At 39.3% G+C, this 21,089-nt stretch overlaps 2 protein-coding genes across 2 annotated transcripts in view; one reads left to right on the forward strand and one right to left on the reverse strand.

Annotated features, from left to right (window-relative positions):
* Positions 1-21,089, reverse strand: part of LOC129765902 (muscle-specific protein 20-like) — a 174,167-nt gene that overhangs the window by 23,425 nt on the left and 129,653 nt on the right. The window contains exon 2 of the mRNA XM_055766348.1: positions 15,378-15,589. Coding sequence (XP_055622323.1) covers positions 15,378-15,589 — 212 coding nt within the window. The remainder of the gene's footprint in view (positions 1-15,377; positions 15,590-21,089) is intronic.
* LOC129765880 (transcription factor Adf-1-like) lies at positions 1,863-10,701 on the forward strand. Its single transcript, XM_055766320.1, has 2 exons — positions 1,863-2,259; positions 9,932-10,701. The coding sequence occupies exons 1-2, from the start codon at positions 2,127-2,129 to the stop codon at positions 10,666-10,668; spliced, it is 870 nt and encodes a 289-aa protein (XP_055622295.1). The 5' UTR covers positions 1,863-2,126; the 3' UTR covers positions 10,669-10,701.

The raw sequence follows: 21,089 nt of genomic DNA on the forward strand, positions 1-21,089 counted from the left end.
GCATCAAGCATTTCAAGATATTATTACAAAGTGTCCAGAAAATGATTCTGAACGGTATACTCTCCATACACGTGATTCCGTTGGTGAAGTTCGAATCGTAATTTTAGTTGCGTTCGCTTCAAACTGGACAAGTGTCGTGTTTCGCTATAAGCGAATGACCCTAGTACCTAAACGGACCAGACCAGACTTTGGTTTTACAACCAATTTTAACGAAATAACCTCTAGCTTATCATAACTGTAAGAAGCATAGTTGGTGGACAGAGCATGGGCCACGTTCAGCTCGCCACGGGCACTCGATTGTTCATCGATCGCTTCACCTCCGTTCGGCCCATGATCTCCTGGGCAAAAGTTTCACTTTTCAAAGTACACTACGATTGTCAGTCACTTTGCGGGATCATTCTGAGTGTTGTAATGAATGCCGCCGCACACACACAAAATAATGTGTGCGTGTGAGCGAGCGCGCGCGCGTTCTCGCATCCATCATTGGTCGCTTTTCCCGAATCGCCGCCGTCCCTTATGTACACAAACAAACAAACAAACATTAAAATTCTCAGTACAAACAAAACAAACAAGATCCAATGATTTCGGTGCGCGCCTTCGGTACTTCCAACCTGCCTGTGCCCTGTTGGCGTTATTCGAAGCGCCCTGCGTGGTGCTTTTCACACACACCATTTGACTCGTTTTGTTTTTAGTGCACCGCTTTTTCTCATACGAAGCTACCCGGATCGCAGCAATGGCGGGAGGCGATCGCGATTCTTGCACAGCCAAGACTCTTCGTTCGCGTTCGCTGCTTGATACGCGACGCGCCGCGCTGAGGAGCACAAGTATGGGACCCTTGTCACTGGACGGGATTTTGGAAGAAGAGCACGTGACGTGATTCGTGACCGAGGGCTGCCAGATGTGGTTGCTACAAAAATGTAGCGTTTTCGGGGGCCACAGTTGCGCTGGATACGAACAGGGGTACGACTATAACGTCAAATCCCTCATATTGCCAGTGTACCCAATATTGCTGCGGTTCACTGACATTTTGGTTCAATCAATTACTGTTGTTCACAACTCGGTCCGGTTATATAGTCGAATAGTGGCTAACTTTAAACTCCATGTTAAATGTGAACACCTCCCTGTGAAACCGAAATATGAAAATCGCTCATGCAGTTAGAATAACGCAGCGCATTTTTCGATTTCGATCCTCGTAAATGCTATGTTGATAAACAAATGACGCCATATTGATTTTTATTTTGGGTTGCCTATATTCAATTGATGTCTAACCCCTGGATACGAATTCGTACGAGAGTGTAGTCGTGCGAACATTAGGCTAAGGCTAAGGTTTCTTTGGATAGGAGTACGCACGAAAATTTGATTGTACGAATAGAAACAAACAATTTTGTTCGATAGAAGCTGACGAATACGAACGAAGCAAGGGGGAAGCAATGTAACCACACCAATACAACTCAATGTGGTTGTTTACTTTCACTATTGCATACAATTCGTACGACCACTTTTCTGCATCCAGTGTCACCGCCGCCTAAGGTTACTTTGAATAGGAGTACGCACGAAAATTTGATTGTACGAATAGAAACAAACAATTTTGTTCGATAGAAGCTGACGAATACGAACGAAGCAAGGGGGAAGCAATGTAACCACACCAATACAACTCAATGTGGTTGTTTACTTTCACTATTGCATACAATTCGTACGACCACTTTTCTGCATCCAGTGTCACCGCCGCCTAAGGTTACTTTGAATAGGAGTACGCACGAAAATTTGATTGTACGAATAGAAACAAACAATTTTGTTCGATAGAAACAGACGAATTCGAACGAAGCAAGGGGGAAGCAATGTAACCACACCAATACAACTCAATGTGGTTGTTTACTTTCACTATTGCATACAATTCGTACGATCACTTCTCTGCATCCAGTGTCACCGCCGCCTTACGTGTTGGCATCGTCAGAAGCAAACAACTACATGGTTGCTGCTGTTGCATTGCTTCCCCTTCTTTTGACCGAACTCGTCCGAAGCCGCACGACTGCTTCAAGTGAAACGGAATGGTGTTTGTTATTTCAGTCAGTTATCGTACGTTTCTCACCATCTGTGCACTTTCTGTTGTGTAATAATCGTGGGCAATGGACATCGAACTTTTAATTTCGTTGATTCGACGAAGACCCGCTCTGTGGAACCAAGGAAGCAAATTATACAACAATAGAGATGTTGCCAAGCAGGCGTGGAAGGAAGTAGCGGATGAATTGGACTCATCAGGTAAATACCAATGAGATGCATATCGAGGTGGAGTAGTAGGCGAAGTATATCTGTATTGGTAAGCAAAATATCGTGTCGTAATTATTTGCATTCAATATGGAATGTATATGGAAGAAACAAAACAATGTTGAAAGTACTCACGGTTGCATGACAATTTGAGCCAAAATTCTCATGAAATCATTCAACTGTTTCTTTTTTAATAGATGACATTTGTATCGTGGGTTGTTTCGATTATTTATGTGGTAAAAAGGTGCAGAGAGCAGTCGTATGCTTAGTTCTCGAAAGCAGAAAAGTTTTCGGAGAAATTTTGTTTAATTAGCGATTATTCTCTCACATCATACAGGCCGACACTGATAGCCTTCGGAACATCCACTTCATAACGTTAAAATAAAGAAACTTCGTTTGTTTCTATGAACGTGGGGGAGTGAAATTGGCACATGGAAATATCACTTTTATCCGTCTTATTCGACGTGATTTCACCAATATTCACTGCACGCTATCACATTAGCCTTATATTCAACGGGAACTCTAAAAAATGTACGTTTTTAATTGATAAATTTCTTCTACCATTTTACCATTTTCACATGAAAATACCATTTTCACATGGATCAAAGATAAACATAACGACTGACGTCACTATTTGAAAAATAGTTATGGCAGCGCATGCTATGTCGCTCGAAACTCTACCATCTTCATTACATTTTTTCCAGTACATTGGGTAAATACAATGCCGCTAGTGTAATCTATCTTCTATCAGTGTGACAGAAATAAGGGTGGTGTAAATGGTGGAGTGTGTGTGAAGATTACTTGTGACGTAGATAATTGTGTTTACATTTGGCTTACTACTTCTATGGGAATACATTATTTTCAATCAGTATTTACAATTGGAAACGATCATTTTTTAAGTGCACGCTAAATGATTATGAATACAGTAGCGCCTCATTTATATAACAGTTCGGCTGAAAAGTTTATAAGGTAACACATTAAAACTAGTTTTGACGTAGGATTACATCTTTCGGGAGCATATTAGGGTACAAATTGAAAATCTAAAATCGAGCACATCTTGAAAATTGTCCAATTTCAAATGCTTATTGCTAAGTCATTTGCACGCTAAATGATTATGAATACAGTAGCGCCTCATTTATATAGCAGTTCGGCTGAAAAGTTTATAAGGTAACACAGTAAAACTCTTTTTGACGTAGGATTACGTCTTTCGGGAGCATATTAGGGTACAAATTGAAAATCTAAAATCGAGCACATCGTGAAAATTGTCCAATTTCAAATGCTTATTGCTAAGTCATTTAATGAAGGATTGATAATATTTTTGCGTCAACCGATTCCGGCACTCCATAAAATTTTTTTCAATTGAATGAAGTAATATGTATAATGAAACAAACTATCGAACAATTGAAAAATCTCAACCGCTATCCTAACAGAAATACCCGCTTCTGAATGGTCATAATTGACGACAGATGTGGTGGCTCATGTACTTACAATTATTGCTCAGTTATTTCCTGATGGATTTACGAGATAATTGCATCAATCGATCTGTGCACTCCATAAAAATTCATCACGATGAATTAAATAATATATTATATGAAACTGACTATCAAACAATCGAAAAATCCCCAAACGGAAATACTTCGTTGGTCAAAATTGAAGATACGGGGAAATTAGCATTGCAAATACATCAATGTAAAGGAAACTTTTGTTCCCACTAAAATGTGTTCTCTAACAGAGAAATCAAAACCAGTCTGCCCAGGGGAAATCGGCATTTCTAATATGTGCAAGTCGGAAGTATTTTTATATTGCAAGTAAGATGAGTGATGCGATTATTTCTAGCAAATAAAATTTAAATCAGAAACTTTAATGTTGGTTGCTTCGTGAAATTTCATATAAATGACCGATTGTGTATTATGAAACATTTGCCACAAGTGTGAGTGTAAAATTGTATATGGTAGCAGTTGTGCTAAAAATAACTTGAAAAATTAAACGATTTATCTCAAATATCATAAATGAAAAACCAATGTGTGTTCCCGCTCGAGAGCGGATCGTCCGGTTTAAGTTGTCTGTTTTGTTGTGTTCATTTTTACCCAAGGAAAATTCATACGGCGAGAAATATTAGAAAAGTGAATATTTCAAAAATTGATTTCCCATATGCTCTACATATCGTATTGGGTGTTGTTGTGTTGTCGCATTAAGGCCTATAGCATCGTATTACGTTGGGTTTGAAGCGAAAATGGAAATGAGTAGAATAAACACTCAGAAAGTATTATTTCATCCATATAGAACACAGGAGACATCCCATCTAGGACACCCATCTAGGTTTTCATCATATCTCATTCCACTTCGCATCTTCCATCGCGATACGCACCATCCAGTGACGAATTACCAGCCTTCTGTCATCATCACTCGGTTGTAAATACTGGTGGAGTGAACAAAGAATACCCAACAACCAAACAAAACGGCCCTTTTCAGGGTCACCAAATCATTACCATAGAGGTTAACGATGTAATTCTTCAAACGTATCCAAAATAAACATGCAACAGATAGCCTACCGGAATCCTACGTCAACTATGCGGTCGTGTCTCGGACACAACCCTCCTGTGCCTTTGTTTTTTTTTGAAAAATTCAATTTTATTATTCAACATAATTGCCTTCGAGGGCGATACAGCGATTAAAGCGATCTTGCAACTTTTCGAAACCATTTTTATAGTACCCTTTCAGTTTTTCCAAAATAGCCCTCAGATTCGGTAATCACTTCATCATCAGTCTTAAATTCCTTGCCAGCGAACATAAAATAGTCGCTGGGGGCCAGATCTGGAGAATACGGTGGATGCGGAAGCAATTCGAAGTCCAATTCGTGCAAATTTGCCATCGTTTATATTGATTTGTGATTTTTCCATTTTTTTCACAATAACAAAAATTGCTTCACTCTCAATGCTGTAGCTCACAAACCAATCGACCGATTGCTGTCAAATTTTTGACACGTATCCATTGAAAGATGGTGCTTTGTGATAGTCAAGTAGATTCGTGCAAGAGGCGCCATCTAGACGTCAACCTTATGAACTTTTCAGCCGAACTGTTAACTCTCGGTTTTAGAACGACTTTTGAAATGTGAGAAATTATGTGAAAATTGTCAATTGTCAATAGAATATGATTGAAAATATGTTTTCCAATCATTTGTGTCAACTCGGGTGATCAGTTGTATTCACGGTGTCCACATTAATTTTCATATTGTGGAATTTATATTTTAAAATCATTTGATATTTGGACGCGGATAAAACGGATCTATTTCTTAACCATATTAAGGAAAGAAAAATTTTGAATACTCAACATGAAGGTCATTTATAGCACTGCGAAGGAAAAATATCGAAAAAAATATTGCGATGTAGTTTTAAGCCATTAGTGCCCAGCGTATGAAATTTAATACGCAAAAATGTCCGTTTTTGATGAAACTAAAGTGTTAAGCGCATTTTAAATGATATCACATGACAATTTAAGAGTGTTTTTCGTGTCAGTGTCATTTTATCTGTCATTTTTGTTGTTTTGTTATGTATTGAAGCTTGCAAAGTTCGAGTTTCCCGCAAAAGTCGCAAAGTAAACATAACCTACACCTGGGCAGTAATGGGTTAATGAAATCTCGAACTTTTCTTCGATACTACTCATCATATGTTGGACACTCATTTGGCTAACTTGAGCATTCTTTTTGTTCCACCACCTCTTCAACTCTGTCGCATCCCGAGTCATTTTTCTACTCTTCTTTAGCTGTTTGAAAATTGCCCTATAATTTTCAATTGGGTGGAATTGAGTTAGGTTTCGAATTAATTCTCCCGGTTGTCTCGATACCACTGCAGTATTTCCGCGGTAGCTCGCGAAATCAGGCCAACACTTTACAAGTTAATTAAGAGCTTTAAGCCGGGTTCAGACGGTGCGAGCAAGCATACGAGTCGGTCTAGTCAGTTACTGCAGTGCAGCTACTCACACCGTGTGAACACATCATGCCAGTTATTGTCATGTGTGATCCGGCGTGCGAGCTACTTCAAAGTTTTTTGAATTTACTCGCACTCGCATGCTTCAAAACGTCAAAAACAGAATTTAGCGTTCGAATCAGGGATGCCAAATGTAAAGAAATGTCTCTATTTTTAAGATATTTGAAAATATGCGAAGATATTTATAGACTTGAAAATTATTGGAAAAACAAATAAAACCCTCATAGTTTCTTAACGAAATCATTGTTATTCTGTTTTGCACGCTGGCGGGGCACGCTTTCTTTTTGAGATAGTTTTCTGGAGAATGTCTAATATAGAATCATTATCAGGCACAATTTTCATTCAAAATTCACTCACAACTTGCGAAAAAAAGTAAGGTTCTAAGAAACAGAATACATATTCGATTTAAAAAAGTACATTTTCATTCATTATTTTAATTTTTGACGCGTGTGAATAAAATTTTAAAAAGTCTTCTAGACTATCATTTAAAGCATCACATACTTCCGGAATTATCTTAGCTATGGATGCTTTCGAGATTCTAAAAAATATCGACAACAATCTGAACAATATTCCAGAAGAAAGGCATATCAATGTCATTTATATTATCACTCTTGCAGGTACAGCATCCTTCATGAGTGTATCTTGGCGTTGTATTTGTGGAGCAATTAAATTCAACAGTTTTTCCACTTGTTCAGGTGTTATTCTCAACACTGCTCTGTAATCTCTATAAAATTGTGTAATGATACATTCAACTGAAAACCTAAGATGAAAACTACCAATAAAGAAGTCGATTTCGGACCAATCATTTGACAAATTCGGACCTGATTGCTGTTTCTGACTATTTGATGGACATTTGAAAAATCGCCTGGCATCCCAGGTAAACCCGTGCCGTAGTATCTAGTTTCTCGCCAGCAGCTCACACTATGTGAACGGACAAGGCGAGTCAACCAATTGTCAAGCGAGTCCACCGGGTCAGTAGCTGCTCATTGTCAAGTCAGCTACTAGCAACGTATAAATGGGCCTTTAATGTACGGAAGAATACGTTTTTGAGCACTCCTGCTTATACATTTGGAATCCATAGTCTTATTGTCACGAAAACCTTGTGTTTTTCGTCTACAGTTGCAAATGACATAAGCTTTCTTGCGAATTTATCGACTAACACGAATGTGGAATAGCAAGGGATATCACCTCGATCAGTGGTCTTTGACTCGGTCACGTGAACGACTTGGCGACTTGGTGTTTGCGGGTGTGTGCGTGTGCTTGTGCTTGTGCGTGCGTGTGTAGAGAATGGAGATAGACAGAAATAGACAGTAGAAAGTAGAGAGTAGATGGTATAGGGAAGAAAGTGGAGAGAAGAGAGTAGATAGCAAAAAAAGAAGAGAGGAGAGAGTAGAGAATAGATATGAGAAAATGAAGATAGTAGAATATGAAGATAGTAAAAAATGAAGATAGTAGAAAATGAAGAGAGTAGAGAGTAGAGAGTAGAGAGAATAGAGTACTGAGTAGAGAGTAGAGAGTAGAGAGTAGAGAGTAGAGAGTAGAGAGTAGAGAGTAGAGAGTAGAGAGTAGAGAGTAGAGAGTAGAAATAGAAGAAAGTAGAAATAGAAGAAAGTAGAGAGTAGGGAATAGAGAGTTTAAAATGAAGATCAAAGTCAATGAAAATGAAGAGTAGAGAGTTAAAAGTCAAAGTCAAAGTTGAAATAGCAACTGTAGATCAAATGAGACATAGAGACAATTGGACCAAAAACGGAACATTGAAGAAAAGATAAGAAAAAAAGTTGCGAGTCTGTTCGAGTTATTCTAATGACTTTGCGGGAAACCTATTGAAACATTGTACTAGGCCGCATTGTATTGGTGCACTACTAAATTCTTTTAACCTTTTCACTACGAAAGCCCTTTTATACGCTTTCGCCAGTCTTTCACTTCTTCGCAATAGTTACCTGCTGCAGGATTTCTCCGAGACTGGACGGCAGTGAAAAGGTTAAAGAGATCATTATCAAATTGCGTTTCTCCCTAAGATAATATCGGATGAGATATTAAGCCAATAATTTCGTATTCCTACGTTAATAATGCGTTCATGGATTGTACACAACGATTATATTAGTTTTAATGAGTTCAGAACCAACAACTATGCGTGATTTTCAGTGAGTTCCCTTTTGATCGTGTGGGAGAATTTATTTTAGTCAGTTGTTGAAGTTCCACTTCAATGTGGAACGTTTCAAAGATATTTTTAAATTATCTTAAGGGAGTATTTTAGTTTAGAAATTTGAAAATAATCCAAAAAAAATTCCTTCATATTTCTGTAGTTTGGGCATTCAAGAATATACTCTAGAATGAACTTATCGAAAACCCTATTATTTACCTAGTTAGAGCCATTTTATTGATGCGGTATTTAACCTGGTACGGCCATAACAATTAATTTCAAACGCGTTTCTCTCGAATCAATTTTTTTCAAACTGGCGTACATGATATCTCAAGTTGTACTGAACCGATTAATGTCGAAATCATATGGATACAATCTGCAGGCATCTCTCTAACCTCTAAAAAAATAATATTTTTTTAAATTTACTATTTTTAAAAAATCGGGAAACGTAACAAAAAACGACTTAAACCGCATTCTGTTTTTCAAACGGCCGCCATTTTGCCAAAAAAACATGTTTTTGACTTGTCCGAGGTTCATGCGAAGGCGACATCTTTACTGATTCAGATCTGTTCGCCATGGCACAACTTTTTTTTGAACCCTCTCACTTCATCAGCTCTTAACTATTCTAGTTATGAATATTTTTTCTCCGTTCAATTTTTGTTTTATTGTTAAAAGATAGAGGAACAAATAATGGTATAATGGACAGTAAAAATATTCTTTGTATTATTTTTACGGAGCCTGAAAAAACGTCCGAAATTCGTGTCTCTACACTAGAATACCCCCTCAAATTACCTGAAGCATTCTGAAATCGTTCCTTTCCTCTTTTATCTGCCGAATTATCACGAAAACATTCTCCATATATACGGTTATTTTGAATGTTCAAAACAGTTTCCAAAGTGAACATTATTTTATCCGAAAGAAGTATGTTGTGAGTAGCGTCTTCAACAGTTATCGAAATCGGGCAACTCTGTCGGCAATATTTTTCCGAAATATTCCATGAATTGTTTCTGTTTTGACGTAGAACTACGTCTTTAAGGGTGCCAGATCAGAAAACAGGTCGCGTTTTAATGAAATAAAGTTAACTCTTTCATAACTCTTTTCACAGCGAACGAATTCTGATGATTTGCATACCAACCGAATCGGAAATTCTCTAATATTTGTTTGATATGCTATACATTACAATTTCCCATTCCCTAAACGGTTAAAATTAATGAAAACTGGAAGAGTTTCTTTCCGCGTGGGCCCTTCTCAGGGCTAGAGTAGAAAAATAAAAATGGAATGGAATGAAACCTCAGTTAGGAGTGAGCTAGCAAACACAACACAACGAGCGGATGTCATCCATGCCTAATGCTGATTTCGCACACATATACACACAGCTCGATACAAGAAGAGGAAGCCTTCTGTATCAAAATGTGCTACGACAAAGAAGGTGTATACAAGAAAATTTTATTCCAGATACGCTCAATTTTTTTTTCTTTGTGCGAAATAATTTGCAGCGATTCATGATTAATATGAATTCTGTTTCTCTCCATTACAGAAGAGACTGTTCGCAAAAAGTGGAGGGGGCTACGTGATACATTCCGAAAAGAATTGTTGAAACTAGAGGCAAAGAGGGCTGAAAAAGGGGACGATTCCGAAGTGAAATGCAAATGGCATTGCTTTAAGAACATGATGTTCATCAAAGACCAGTTCGTGCCACGTAAACCCAGTGGCAATGAACAGCCGGTTGCCTCACAAGTGATTTTGTTCCCCGAAGCATCATGTGACTACGAGTCAGAACTTCAACCCTCGCCGGACATAACAGAATCTGAAGATTCCAGCACTTCTTATGAACAGCCACCGTCAGCACTTCCCGTCAACAGAGCATCCTCGAAAAGAAAGAACTCAAACCAAAAACGCGTTGCGCTACACAAAACAATGAAGTTAGAAGAACAGAAGCCCAAACTGCTTGAACAACGTTCGCAGCCTCCCCAAGATGACGATCACTATTTCTGTTTAAGTCTGGTGCCTTATATGCGGCAACTGCCGATTCACCGAAAAATGAGTATAAGGGCCAAATTCAATGAGATTTTAGCCCACGAGTATGAAGCACAGCATAGCGGTCTGGACCACCAGCAGCAATTGGCTCCTGTTTCCACATCGCTTCATCACTCTACACCGGCAGCCTCGCCATCCCAAATAATGGCTTCAAATGAGCCAAGTCATAGAGTTGCGTATGAAGGTCCGGCGGAGAATAATTTTGTGAACAAATTCGAGCCTGATGACACCTTTTGATCCAAAAGATTCAATGTACAAATGTTTTGTAATAAGTGGTAAAAATTATTAATAAATAACATTCCTTAAAAATATTATGATTCATTCAATCCTCATGCTATGATCAGTTTATCTCGTGGAGAAAAAATGTCCTTATTTCTTCATAACTTCAACTCTTTATTTTCAGTTTTTTGGTTCGAAGTAACTCTCACTAACCCACTCGCATTTTTCTAAAGTTTCCATCAACAGGACCCTCCAGGTGGGAGAATCCTTAAATTATTAACAACGTGAAACGGTTACTTCCAGAACATTTGCAGGCTGGTACCGGGAGGTCGCAGCACCAGTTGTCTCTGGACAAAGAATTCAAAAAAGAAATGGGAAAAAAATCTATAGGGGTTATGTTCACGATACGACCGCATTGTTGACAAAGGACAGCGAAATTCATTCGGTTCGCTTGATTGATTCTATTATGTTATAGAGGTTTCAAACTAGCTCATTCACCTCTAACTCGATTCGATTGTTTTTTTTAGAACTAGCTGATTCGACAAATTTCATGTCGTCCAAGATTTATTTTTGTTGTATGGATTCTTCCGAACATTTACGTTTTATTACTATGATTAATATGTTAGTTGACCTTTTTAATTGCTAGAAGCAAATAAACTTTGTAGTCTAAAGTCTCTATAATAGAAAATCAATCAATCAATCAAATTCGCGAAGACGAATGTACAGTGTCGACAACTACGGTGGTGTGAAGGAAATCCAAGGTATACACTGGTAAACCAAGGACCCTGGCTGCACTGAAAGACAATATCCGACAAGAAATTGCTGCCATATCGGCCGAAACATTGGGCAAAGTGATGGAAAATGCCGAAAAAAGGGCACATTTTGCGGTCAAGGCCAGAGGCGGTCATTTACGAGATATCATAATCAAAAAGTAGTTAGAACAAATCTCCTTGGACCAAAATAAATGAATTTAAAAAAAAAAAATTTTAAAATTCCACTTCTTTACTTTGCTATTGCAAAAACAAATCCTTCCACTTTAAATGGCCCACCCTGTATTTTTTTAATGAAATTCACTTCTGTGAAAACTTTCTGAACGTTTTCAGTTTTATTTTGATGTTTGAAAGTTTGATACTACTTTTCGATACACTCCTTAGTACTTCCGAGGAAGACTGATATAGGGGACATCAATTTTAGAACGCATTTAGATATCATGTAAAAAATATTGCTTGTTGCCTCAGAGGAGAATACGACAGACTGGTAAAATAAAAAAATGTCACAGGTGGTTGTGTCCGAGACATGACCACATAGTTGACGTAGAATTGCGTTAGGCTATCTGTGCTGATTTTTGATATGTTTGAAGAATTACATCGTTAAACTCTTTGATAAAGATTTGGTTGCCATGAAAGAGCCATTTTATTTGGTAGTTGGATATTGTTTGTTCACTCCACCAATGTTTACAACCGATTGATGATTATAGAAGAATGGTGATTACTCGTTGGATGGTGCGTATCACTATAGAAGATATCGAAATAGAATGAGATATGATGAAACCCGTCCTCTGTGATCCTAGGCGAGATAGCTCCTGTGTTTTGTATGGATGGAATAAAGGAGAAAATCACACCAAAATTATCAACTTTTCTCACCAGAAAAAAACATGTTACTTTATTACAGTGAAAACATATTTGAAATGAAAAAGGAAATTTTATTTTATAATTTTTACTTTCTGAGTGTTCATTGAACCCATTTCCATTTTCGCTTCACACACAACGGAACACGATGCTATATGCCTCAATGCGAATTTTAATTGGGCTAACAGTACCTAGTACGATATGTAAAGCATATGGGAAATCATTTTTTTGAATCTTCCTTTACTCCAATTTTTCTTTTCTTGAAAACAACAAAACAGACAACTTAAGCCAGACGATCCGTTCTCGAGCGGGAACACACATTGGTTTTTCTTTATGAAAAATTGAAATAATACGTTTCATATTTCATGTCATTTTAACATAACAGCTACCAGATACAATTTTACACTTACACTTGTGCTAAATGTTTCACAATGCATTATCGGTTATTGATATGAATTTTCATTTTTTTTTTTGGAACTTTAATGTTGGATATTAAAGTTCCAAATTTGAATTTTATTTGCTAGAATAATTCGCATCACTTATCTTACTTGCAATATAAAAACGTCCTCGACTTGCATATGTTTGCAATGGTCGAATTCCCCAGGCTCCTGATTAATTGCTATGGAGTACTCAGATCGATTGATTCAAAAAATCTCTTAAATCCATCAGGAAATAACTGAGCAATAAGTGTAAGTACATGAGCCGCCGACCAATCAGAACTGGGTATTTCCGTTAAGATAGCGGTTAAGATTTTTCAATTGTTCTATAGTTTGTTTCATCATATGTATATTATTTTATTCCATTGAAAAAATGTTAAAAATTGTTATGGAGTGCCGAAATCGATTGACGCAAAAGTTTCATGAATCCATCATGAAATAATTGAGCATTAAGCGTTTGAAATTGGACATTTTTCAAGACGCGAACGATTTTCGTTTTTCAATTTGTACCTTCAGTATGTTCCGTATGTTCCCGAAAGACGTAATCCTACGTCAAAATCGACTCAAAATTATCCCAGCTTTTTACAATATTCCCGATGGTGTCTATAAAGAGGCATAACGGAAAAACCTTCGGAATCGCAACAAATTATCGAACCAAACGATGCATATTCAACCTGAAAAAAATCATTCTGACTGTGCTTAATGAAACTAAGTATGCAACTTCATGCAAAAATAATGGATTCCTGTGGAGGCGATCTGGCGTAGCGGTAACATCCATACCTCTCACGCTAAAGGTCACGAGTTCAATTCTCACTCCCGACATTCTTCCGAAATGGAAGGTAAAAGTGACGAACCAGCCAAATGTGTTGAAAGTCACTATAATACAGAAATAAAAAAAAAAAAAAAAATGGATTCCTGTTTACATACATTACTTTGAACCCGTTATAATTCTCAACTGGCAACCCTATATATCACTCCATGTATCCATATCGTCACAAGTTGATTATAACGGAAGTTCATAATGTCGTTTAAATATGACGAACGTCTTTTTTTCCCATGCAATGCAAGAGAAGCCAGAGAAATGGGAAACGCTAACCTCAAACAGGATTTCCCTCAATCTACTTCCAGGACACAGCTCGTCACAGCAAGCGGTGATTATTATTGATGGTGATGACGATGAGGGTCGATTACCAACCCGCGCGCACATATCCACGCACACACCCAAGCGCCAGCCATCAGTTTGATCATCCGGGGGGTAACAACAAACGATGATTATCGTCAATCGAAGTCATAATCGAAAGCAATCAACTGCCAAACGAGCCTCATGATGAGAGGCCATTATCACCAGCATTGACGGTGATTTCTCAAATTGATTGTCCGCGAGTAGGAGCGCAGCAGTGCGCGAGAGGTCGCCACAATCCAGGCCTGGTCTGACGCTCACGGTGCACCCTCCCCGTGTTACTGTGACCCTGCTCGAATGGCAAAAATTTTACTGACTATTTGACACAACAACGCAAAGTGTTGCTCGCCGTCACGCGCGCTACCCAGGCCAGGCACTGGTCCCGTTCGCGGACATAAATCCCAGCAACCAACCCCCGGCTTGTTCTCGGGGTTCTGAGAGCGCACTGCCCCACTAAGAAGCAGCCGAGGGACATCAACGGGCAGCGCTAGCTTTTGTCGGTTCCGCGCTCAGAGACTTCGCGCTGTAGTAGTACTTCTTGCCAAACCGGGTACCAGAGTCACATACATGCTCCTTCCTGCTGTCTGGAGCGCGCGCCTTTGTGTCCGTTCCCATGCAGCGAAACCGAGAAACGCTTTTCAGGGGGCCTTCTGTGCTACCGAAAATATCCGTAACACGCGGACAATTTCATCACGTGCTTCCAGGAGCGCAGATCGCGGGGAGGACCCGGATGATTCGCTGTGATGTCTGTCTGGTCTGATATGGTGGCAACTGTGAAATGCAGGACCCGTTCGGCACTTGCTGTGTGTGACACAAACCGACCGCGATGCCACAACAATACACCTGATCAACAAGAAATGGCGTGATGGTGCCCCGGGAGAGCAGCTTTCCGCAGAGGTGGCACACTCTGTGAAACAACTCTGTTGCGTGGGGTCGTGTGGGTGGTTGCCAGATAATCACTTCTTTTTCTACTCACACTGAACAAACTTGGTTCGGCAGTATGCCAGCACTTCCTTACAGACTTTTGCTTCACGAGATTCAGGCAAGCTGCACCTGCCTGAAGTATGCCCTCCTTGTTGCAGCAGCAAAAACTTATAGCACATTTCTCTCACACTTTTGTTTGTTGGGTTGGGTTAGGGTTCCATTTTGGCGTGTTGCTTGCTCGCTTCGAGCTCTGGGGCTGCTGCCACTGCAGCAAGCGAGCAATCGTCGGTTAGTTCTGCCGTCGTCGGAGCTGTCGCCATCGTTGTTAGCTGCTGCTACCTAGGCAACATCGCGTTTACCCGCGCTGGGTCGCAAACGCGAGCAAGCGAAACAGCAACAGAACGCGTTTTGGCTTCGCGCGCGCAGTCAAACAGTGTCAGCCGAGAAATCGAGAAACGACCGACCGGGAGCGCAGGATACTGTGCTGGTGCGTTTGGTAGCATCAGTACCGCTGCCACACCAATACCATCCCCAAAGAACTATTACTATTTCACTTACTGGCTGATGTTGTCCATCATCTTGTAGTCGCCACCGTTGGTGTTGATTTTCGGCACGATTCCGGGCGAGAGACGGTTCATCAGCCGACAGAGCATGATGCCATCTCGGAGGCAGTCCTCGTACGAGAAACCCACGGGGAATTTCTCGCCGAGCAGCGTTTCGATCCAGTGCTGTGCTTCGCGCTCCTGGTCCTTGTCGCGCTTTCCAGCGACCTGAAGGAAACGAATCAGAAAGAAAAAAAACGAAGTTATTCAGTGTGTTGTCAAATAATTTTTTTTTTAATGGTTCTTTCTATAAAAAAGAGCAATTCCACGCCAAATTAACCGGCCGCTGTCCCGACCCTCTTCAATTTTTTACACCTAGTCCTAGCTTGGCCAGCGTTTGAGCTGCTTCACCGCGCTTTGATCATAATCTTTTTCGCACAATATTGTCGTATGGCCAAGGTTTCGCAGATGGAAATTCGATCCATGTTTTTGACGTAGGATTACGTCTAACCGGAAGATATAGGGGGTGAAATGGAAATCTAGGCACTGAACAAGTAGGAAAAAATTCAAGATTTGGAACGCTTATAACTCGAGCATTTCTCAATAGATCGCAAAGGTTTTTGCATCAATTGATAGGAAATATATCTACGCATCTATCATAACGAATAACATTTCATTTTTCTCGAGATAAATAATTGAATAATTGTGAAATATCAAGCATTGTCAAAATGCACTATGTGCCCATTTTTGATTGGTCCATTTTGTGCTCCTCAAATCGTACCGACCAAAACGGGCAACCAGAGCAGCAGCGAAATAGAATGAAGCACGATTGGAAAGGAAAAAGAAAAAAATGAACGAAACATTGGTCGCAGTCTCACACATGCGTAATTCTCGAGTCAACCAGTCAGCTTAAAAATCCCCGCTCCGCTGCCGAAACGATCATTCTCATTCAAACCGTACACCACATCGGTTCGCATCACAACACATCAACAAACTAACACAAGCAGCCATGTCTGGACATGGCAAAGGAGGAGAAGTGAAGGTAAAGGCAAAATTCCGCTCGAACCATTTTGGACTGCAGTTTCCCGTAGGTGTATTCGCCAATTGCTCCGCAAGGGTAGCTAGGCCGAGCGCGTTATTACCAGTGCACCAGTCCACCTAGCCGCCGTTATAGAGTTCTTCGCCGGCTGCCGAAGTGATCGAGTTGGCTGGCAAAACTGCTTGCGCTTTGGTTCGGTGGGCATCAAGACAACAACAGGCGGACGCAAACGCAATCGCAAAACGGCAGCAGGTAGCAGAAGAAAAACGTTTGTTCTTCGTACAAACTGCTTTGGTGGCAAATCCAGAACAAGGCGGCATCGAGGGCGTTCGAAATGGTTTTTTTTCAAAACCACGAGTACTAAGTTTTCTAAAATGGAACCATTCCATAAAACAAGGCGCTTTTCAGGGCCATTAAACCTTCCAAAAAAGAGTTTAGGAAATACAGTTCAATGCTTTCTAAAACAATATCCAAAATAATAATAAAACACAAATTGATTTTTTCATAATAATGGGATATAATGGATATAATGAGTATGTGAATTTGGCAGTTGTTCTGAGCTTATTAATTTTCACCAATTCTTAAATTGCTTCTAGATTGAAAGTACAGTAATTTACACTTATCTCGACATTTAGCTAATTGGACGGACCTGTAATGCGACATATTTAGTTGGACATTTTTGTAAACATAGAGTTCGGGGTCCAAATTATGACCCCACATTGAAAGTCGACACTGTACCACTGTCATCGCAAATGTTCAATTACAGGTTGAAATTACCTCCAATCCGATACTGAGTGGTGGTAATGCGACGTGCCATTGAATGTAATTTACTGTAAAATATGTCACAAGCTGGATGGGAAGAAATTTTCCAACTGTGAATGCTGTGGCGAGTGGCAAATGCAATCGCTAAACAGAAAGGTTTAGCCGAACAAGATGGGGATATCGAGTGATAACAAAACAATAAACTCTTCAGATTGAAGATAATTTTGTGATCCTGAAAAGGGCCCTTTTTAGCCTGCATGTGAATCCAACGAGCGAACAAATCGTAATGAATGTATTTTTTTGCCATCGCTCCCTTTTAACGCTCATTCGTTCGTCTCGTTGGACTCGCCCCTCTGGCTGAGTCTGCCGATATGTCTCTATCCTGTGAGTGTGTACCGCTAGAGTATAAAACACGCGGACCCCAAAAAAATATCTTATTTTCTTTCAAACCGTAAACCCGTGTGGTGGTACGGCATCGGCATCGTGGACGTAACAAAGGAGGACAAGTTAAGGGAAAGGCAAAGTCTCACTCGAACCGTGCAGGTCTCCAGTTCCCTGTTGGTCGCATTCACTGATTGCTCCGCAAGGGTAACTAGGCCGAACGGATTGGTGCCGGAGCACCAGTATACCTAACAGCGATTATAGAGTTTCGGCCCTCGGAGTGCTCGAGTTCGCTTGTAAAGCTGCTCACGACAATCAGAAAACCCGCATCAAGAACAGAGCAGCTTCGGTTCGGCGCTCATCAAGACAACAATTAGTTTCAGTGAGTGGCAAAGTGTTTCTCCGGCACGTCGCATTAAATGTAATTTACTGAACAATATGTCACAAGCTGGATGGGAAGAAATTTTCCAACTGTGAAAGCTGTGGCGAGTGGTAAACGCAACAGCTAAACAGGAATGTTTAACCGAACAAGATGGGAATATCGAGTGATAACAAAAACACAACACCAAAGGTTCTTTTCAGAACCATCAACATATTCATAAAGAGTAAATAGTAAACTAATCCATTTTTCAGGTAGATAGGTAGGTATTCACGTAGGAGAAGAAAATAAAACAATATATTTAAAATATATATTCAACAAAAGCTGTCCCCTTTGTATAGTCCTACGTCACTCCGGTTATGTCCCCGACATTACCCACCCGTCTTTTTTGGTGTCAAACATCGAGCTTTTTTGCGAATCCGGCTCTGCGCAAAAGTTTTATGGCCGACCTTTAGCTTTTGGGTGATACGTAGACGTAGGACTACGTCTTTCATTTCTATACCGGGGTGTAAAATCAAAGTTTCGAAAACGAAAGCGTTACGCCGGAGACCGAGATTTTGAGCGTTAATAGCTCCTAAACAACTGAACGAAATGGTATGATAAACACTTCATTCGAAAGATAAAATGTCTACGCGTTCTATACTTGTTACTTTTTGATCCAAAAACTTGTTTCAATAAGACTATTTGCTTTCAAAACAGGCTATTGAAATCACCAATCGGTATATAAGCGAGCTCGGAAATCCACTCAGTTCTAATTGAACAGCGATTGGAGCATGTTGTCGCTGTTGTGGTGAAGCTCTTCATTTATCATGAAAGCGCGGATGAACGGTGTCACCAAGAGCCTGTTTGTGCACCTTAGGCCAGAAGGGAATCCATCAGGAGGAGAGTGATGCTACAAACGGTTCCCCGGGAAGATCTCGAAGCAGCCGCTACACACACACACACATACACGCACGGAATTCTTTCCGTTTGGATCGAGAAAGATCCGGAAAATAATCTGCCAGTTCCTCTAGGAATTTAAAAATACATTCATGTGAAAGAGTTCATTTTAATGTTTTCTATCCATGTAACACTGTGACCAAATACATTTGGTTTTGTGATTTTTCAATCAATCGCAATTAACAGGATAGCTTCTGAAGATTATTCTTCCCCATCAGTAGGATATTTCCGTATCCAATATTGGATGCATAAAACCTTGTACCTCCAACGTAACGCTCTCGTTTTCGAAGTCCCCCAAATATTCATTTATTCATTCATTCAGAATGGATTCAGATTCAACTTCAAACAAAGGATCACTGAATCAACGATAGTCCTACGTCACCATTGCGGTTATACCATAGATATAACCCACTTTCTGTTTTTTTGTGAAATTTTCGATGACGGGCCTGCCTGGGCGAGGTGCATCTTCAACATCAAACATTTCTCAACAGAATCGACGAAATAAAAAAAAAATCAAAATCATTTTCCCCTTTATCAAAGAAAAACTGTTAAATGTACCGAATTTTCTCTTTGTTGACTTCCATTGTTGACACTCTGTAACCCACAACTGAACGGAATAAACAACAAAAACAGCAAACACCAAAAAATTTTTTTTTCAGTGTAAAATGTAACCTTGGCAACGAGTATAATCTTGAAATTGTACGATGTATATTATTATTACAGTCATCTACTGAGAAAATAGTGGATTTTCCCAACATTATGTATTAAAAAAATTTTTTTTTCGTGCGAACATTCTGTGAAATAAATACCGGGAATTTGTGTTTTCAAGGAAAAGATGCTATATTTATCCTCTAAATTTGTATTATCCTCTTCAAAAAAGTGCCTTCTGAAGGAAGCCTTGCACTTTTTCGCACGAACCATCCAGTCATCGAAACCCTTTTTGAAGCTGTAAGGGACTCTATTCATCAAGTTATTATTTTCGATCTGAACATATTTCATTATCTTAAATCGATTCAAATGAGGGGCTTTGAATGCAAGGGATGTAAGTGACTTGATCGATTTCTCTTCATCAACTTTTTCTTTAGTTAATAACTCAATTGCAAAAACGTTCCAATTTAACTTTGCTATAGAATCTGATAGGTGAGGTTCTGACCTACCCAGCAAACATTAAATCGTATTATTTTGCACGTGCCAAGTCTTACAAGAAATCCGAATAAATAATAATCGCATATAATATCAATCAAAGTATGTTTCGTGTATATTTGAAATCGCATTAAATGTAAAAACTCGATTGTAAATACTATTATCAAATTAAGTCGCAATTCGGTATAATAAACATCAATTTTATGATGTACAATGTCGTAAAATATATTTAATCCGCATCATATGCGTTTATTACGCTGATGCAGTTAGTGTGTCGTATAAGCGTATACTTTAAATCGATTCAGTACTGTAGTAAATCGTGTTGCATGCTGAAGAAAATCATGAAACAGTAAATCATATTAGATCCTAATAAAGAACATATTACATCATATTGAAATGTCAATGAAATGCTGATGCACTTTTAACCGCTGTTGAATTAAATTCAGATAGCTTCAGATAGCCGCGCGAGATAGCTGGTGGATGATAATCCAGACGACCGGAGTTCGAACCCACATCGGAGCAGTTTTCACCAAACATCAATCTGTGCTATTTTAAACATTCATATTCCACTCCCAACACAAGTCAATCAAACAATTATTATTTTTACAAACATGAATACTCATACATAAAAATGGCAATTCGTGAGGCTATAATAAACATTTCACGAAAATATTTTGCGCCATTTGTTTTTTTTCTATGTCTGTAATAAATCGTATATGAGTATGGTAAAAGTTGTATTTGGTGCTTTGACAATTCATGAATTTATTCATATTAGATCGCAATTCAATTTCAACATAATCGCTATTATAGCCGGTCAAAGTTGTATATTCATCCAAACAAATTCGGTAAGCATTTGCCATGTATGTATATGGCCTCCACTTTTGCATGCATATGCCAGTTAGGCGCATTATATGCCAACCAAATTTTAGGGCATATGATGTTATATATACGCTTGTTATGCGATTTAATGTTTGCTGGGTATTTTCCACATTGTCAAATACACCTGGGAATGTATTTGCAGCTAAGCTATGACCAAAAGAGAGAGTCGATGTAGAGAAATCGATCAAATCACTTACACCCCTTCA

The sequence above is a fragment of the Toxorhynchites rutilus genome, chromosome 1 (genome assembly GCF_029784135.1).
Source record: "Toxorhynchites rutilus septentrionalis strain SRP chromosome 1, ASM2978413v1, whole genome shotgun sequence".
NCBI lineage: Eukaryota > Metazoa > Arthropoda > Insecta > Diptera > Culicidae > Toxorhynchites > Toxorhynchites rutilus.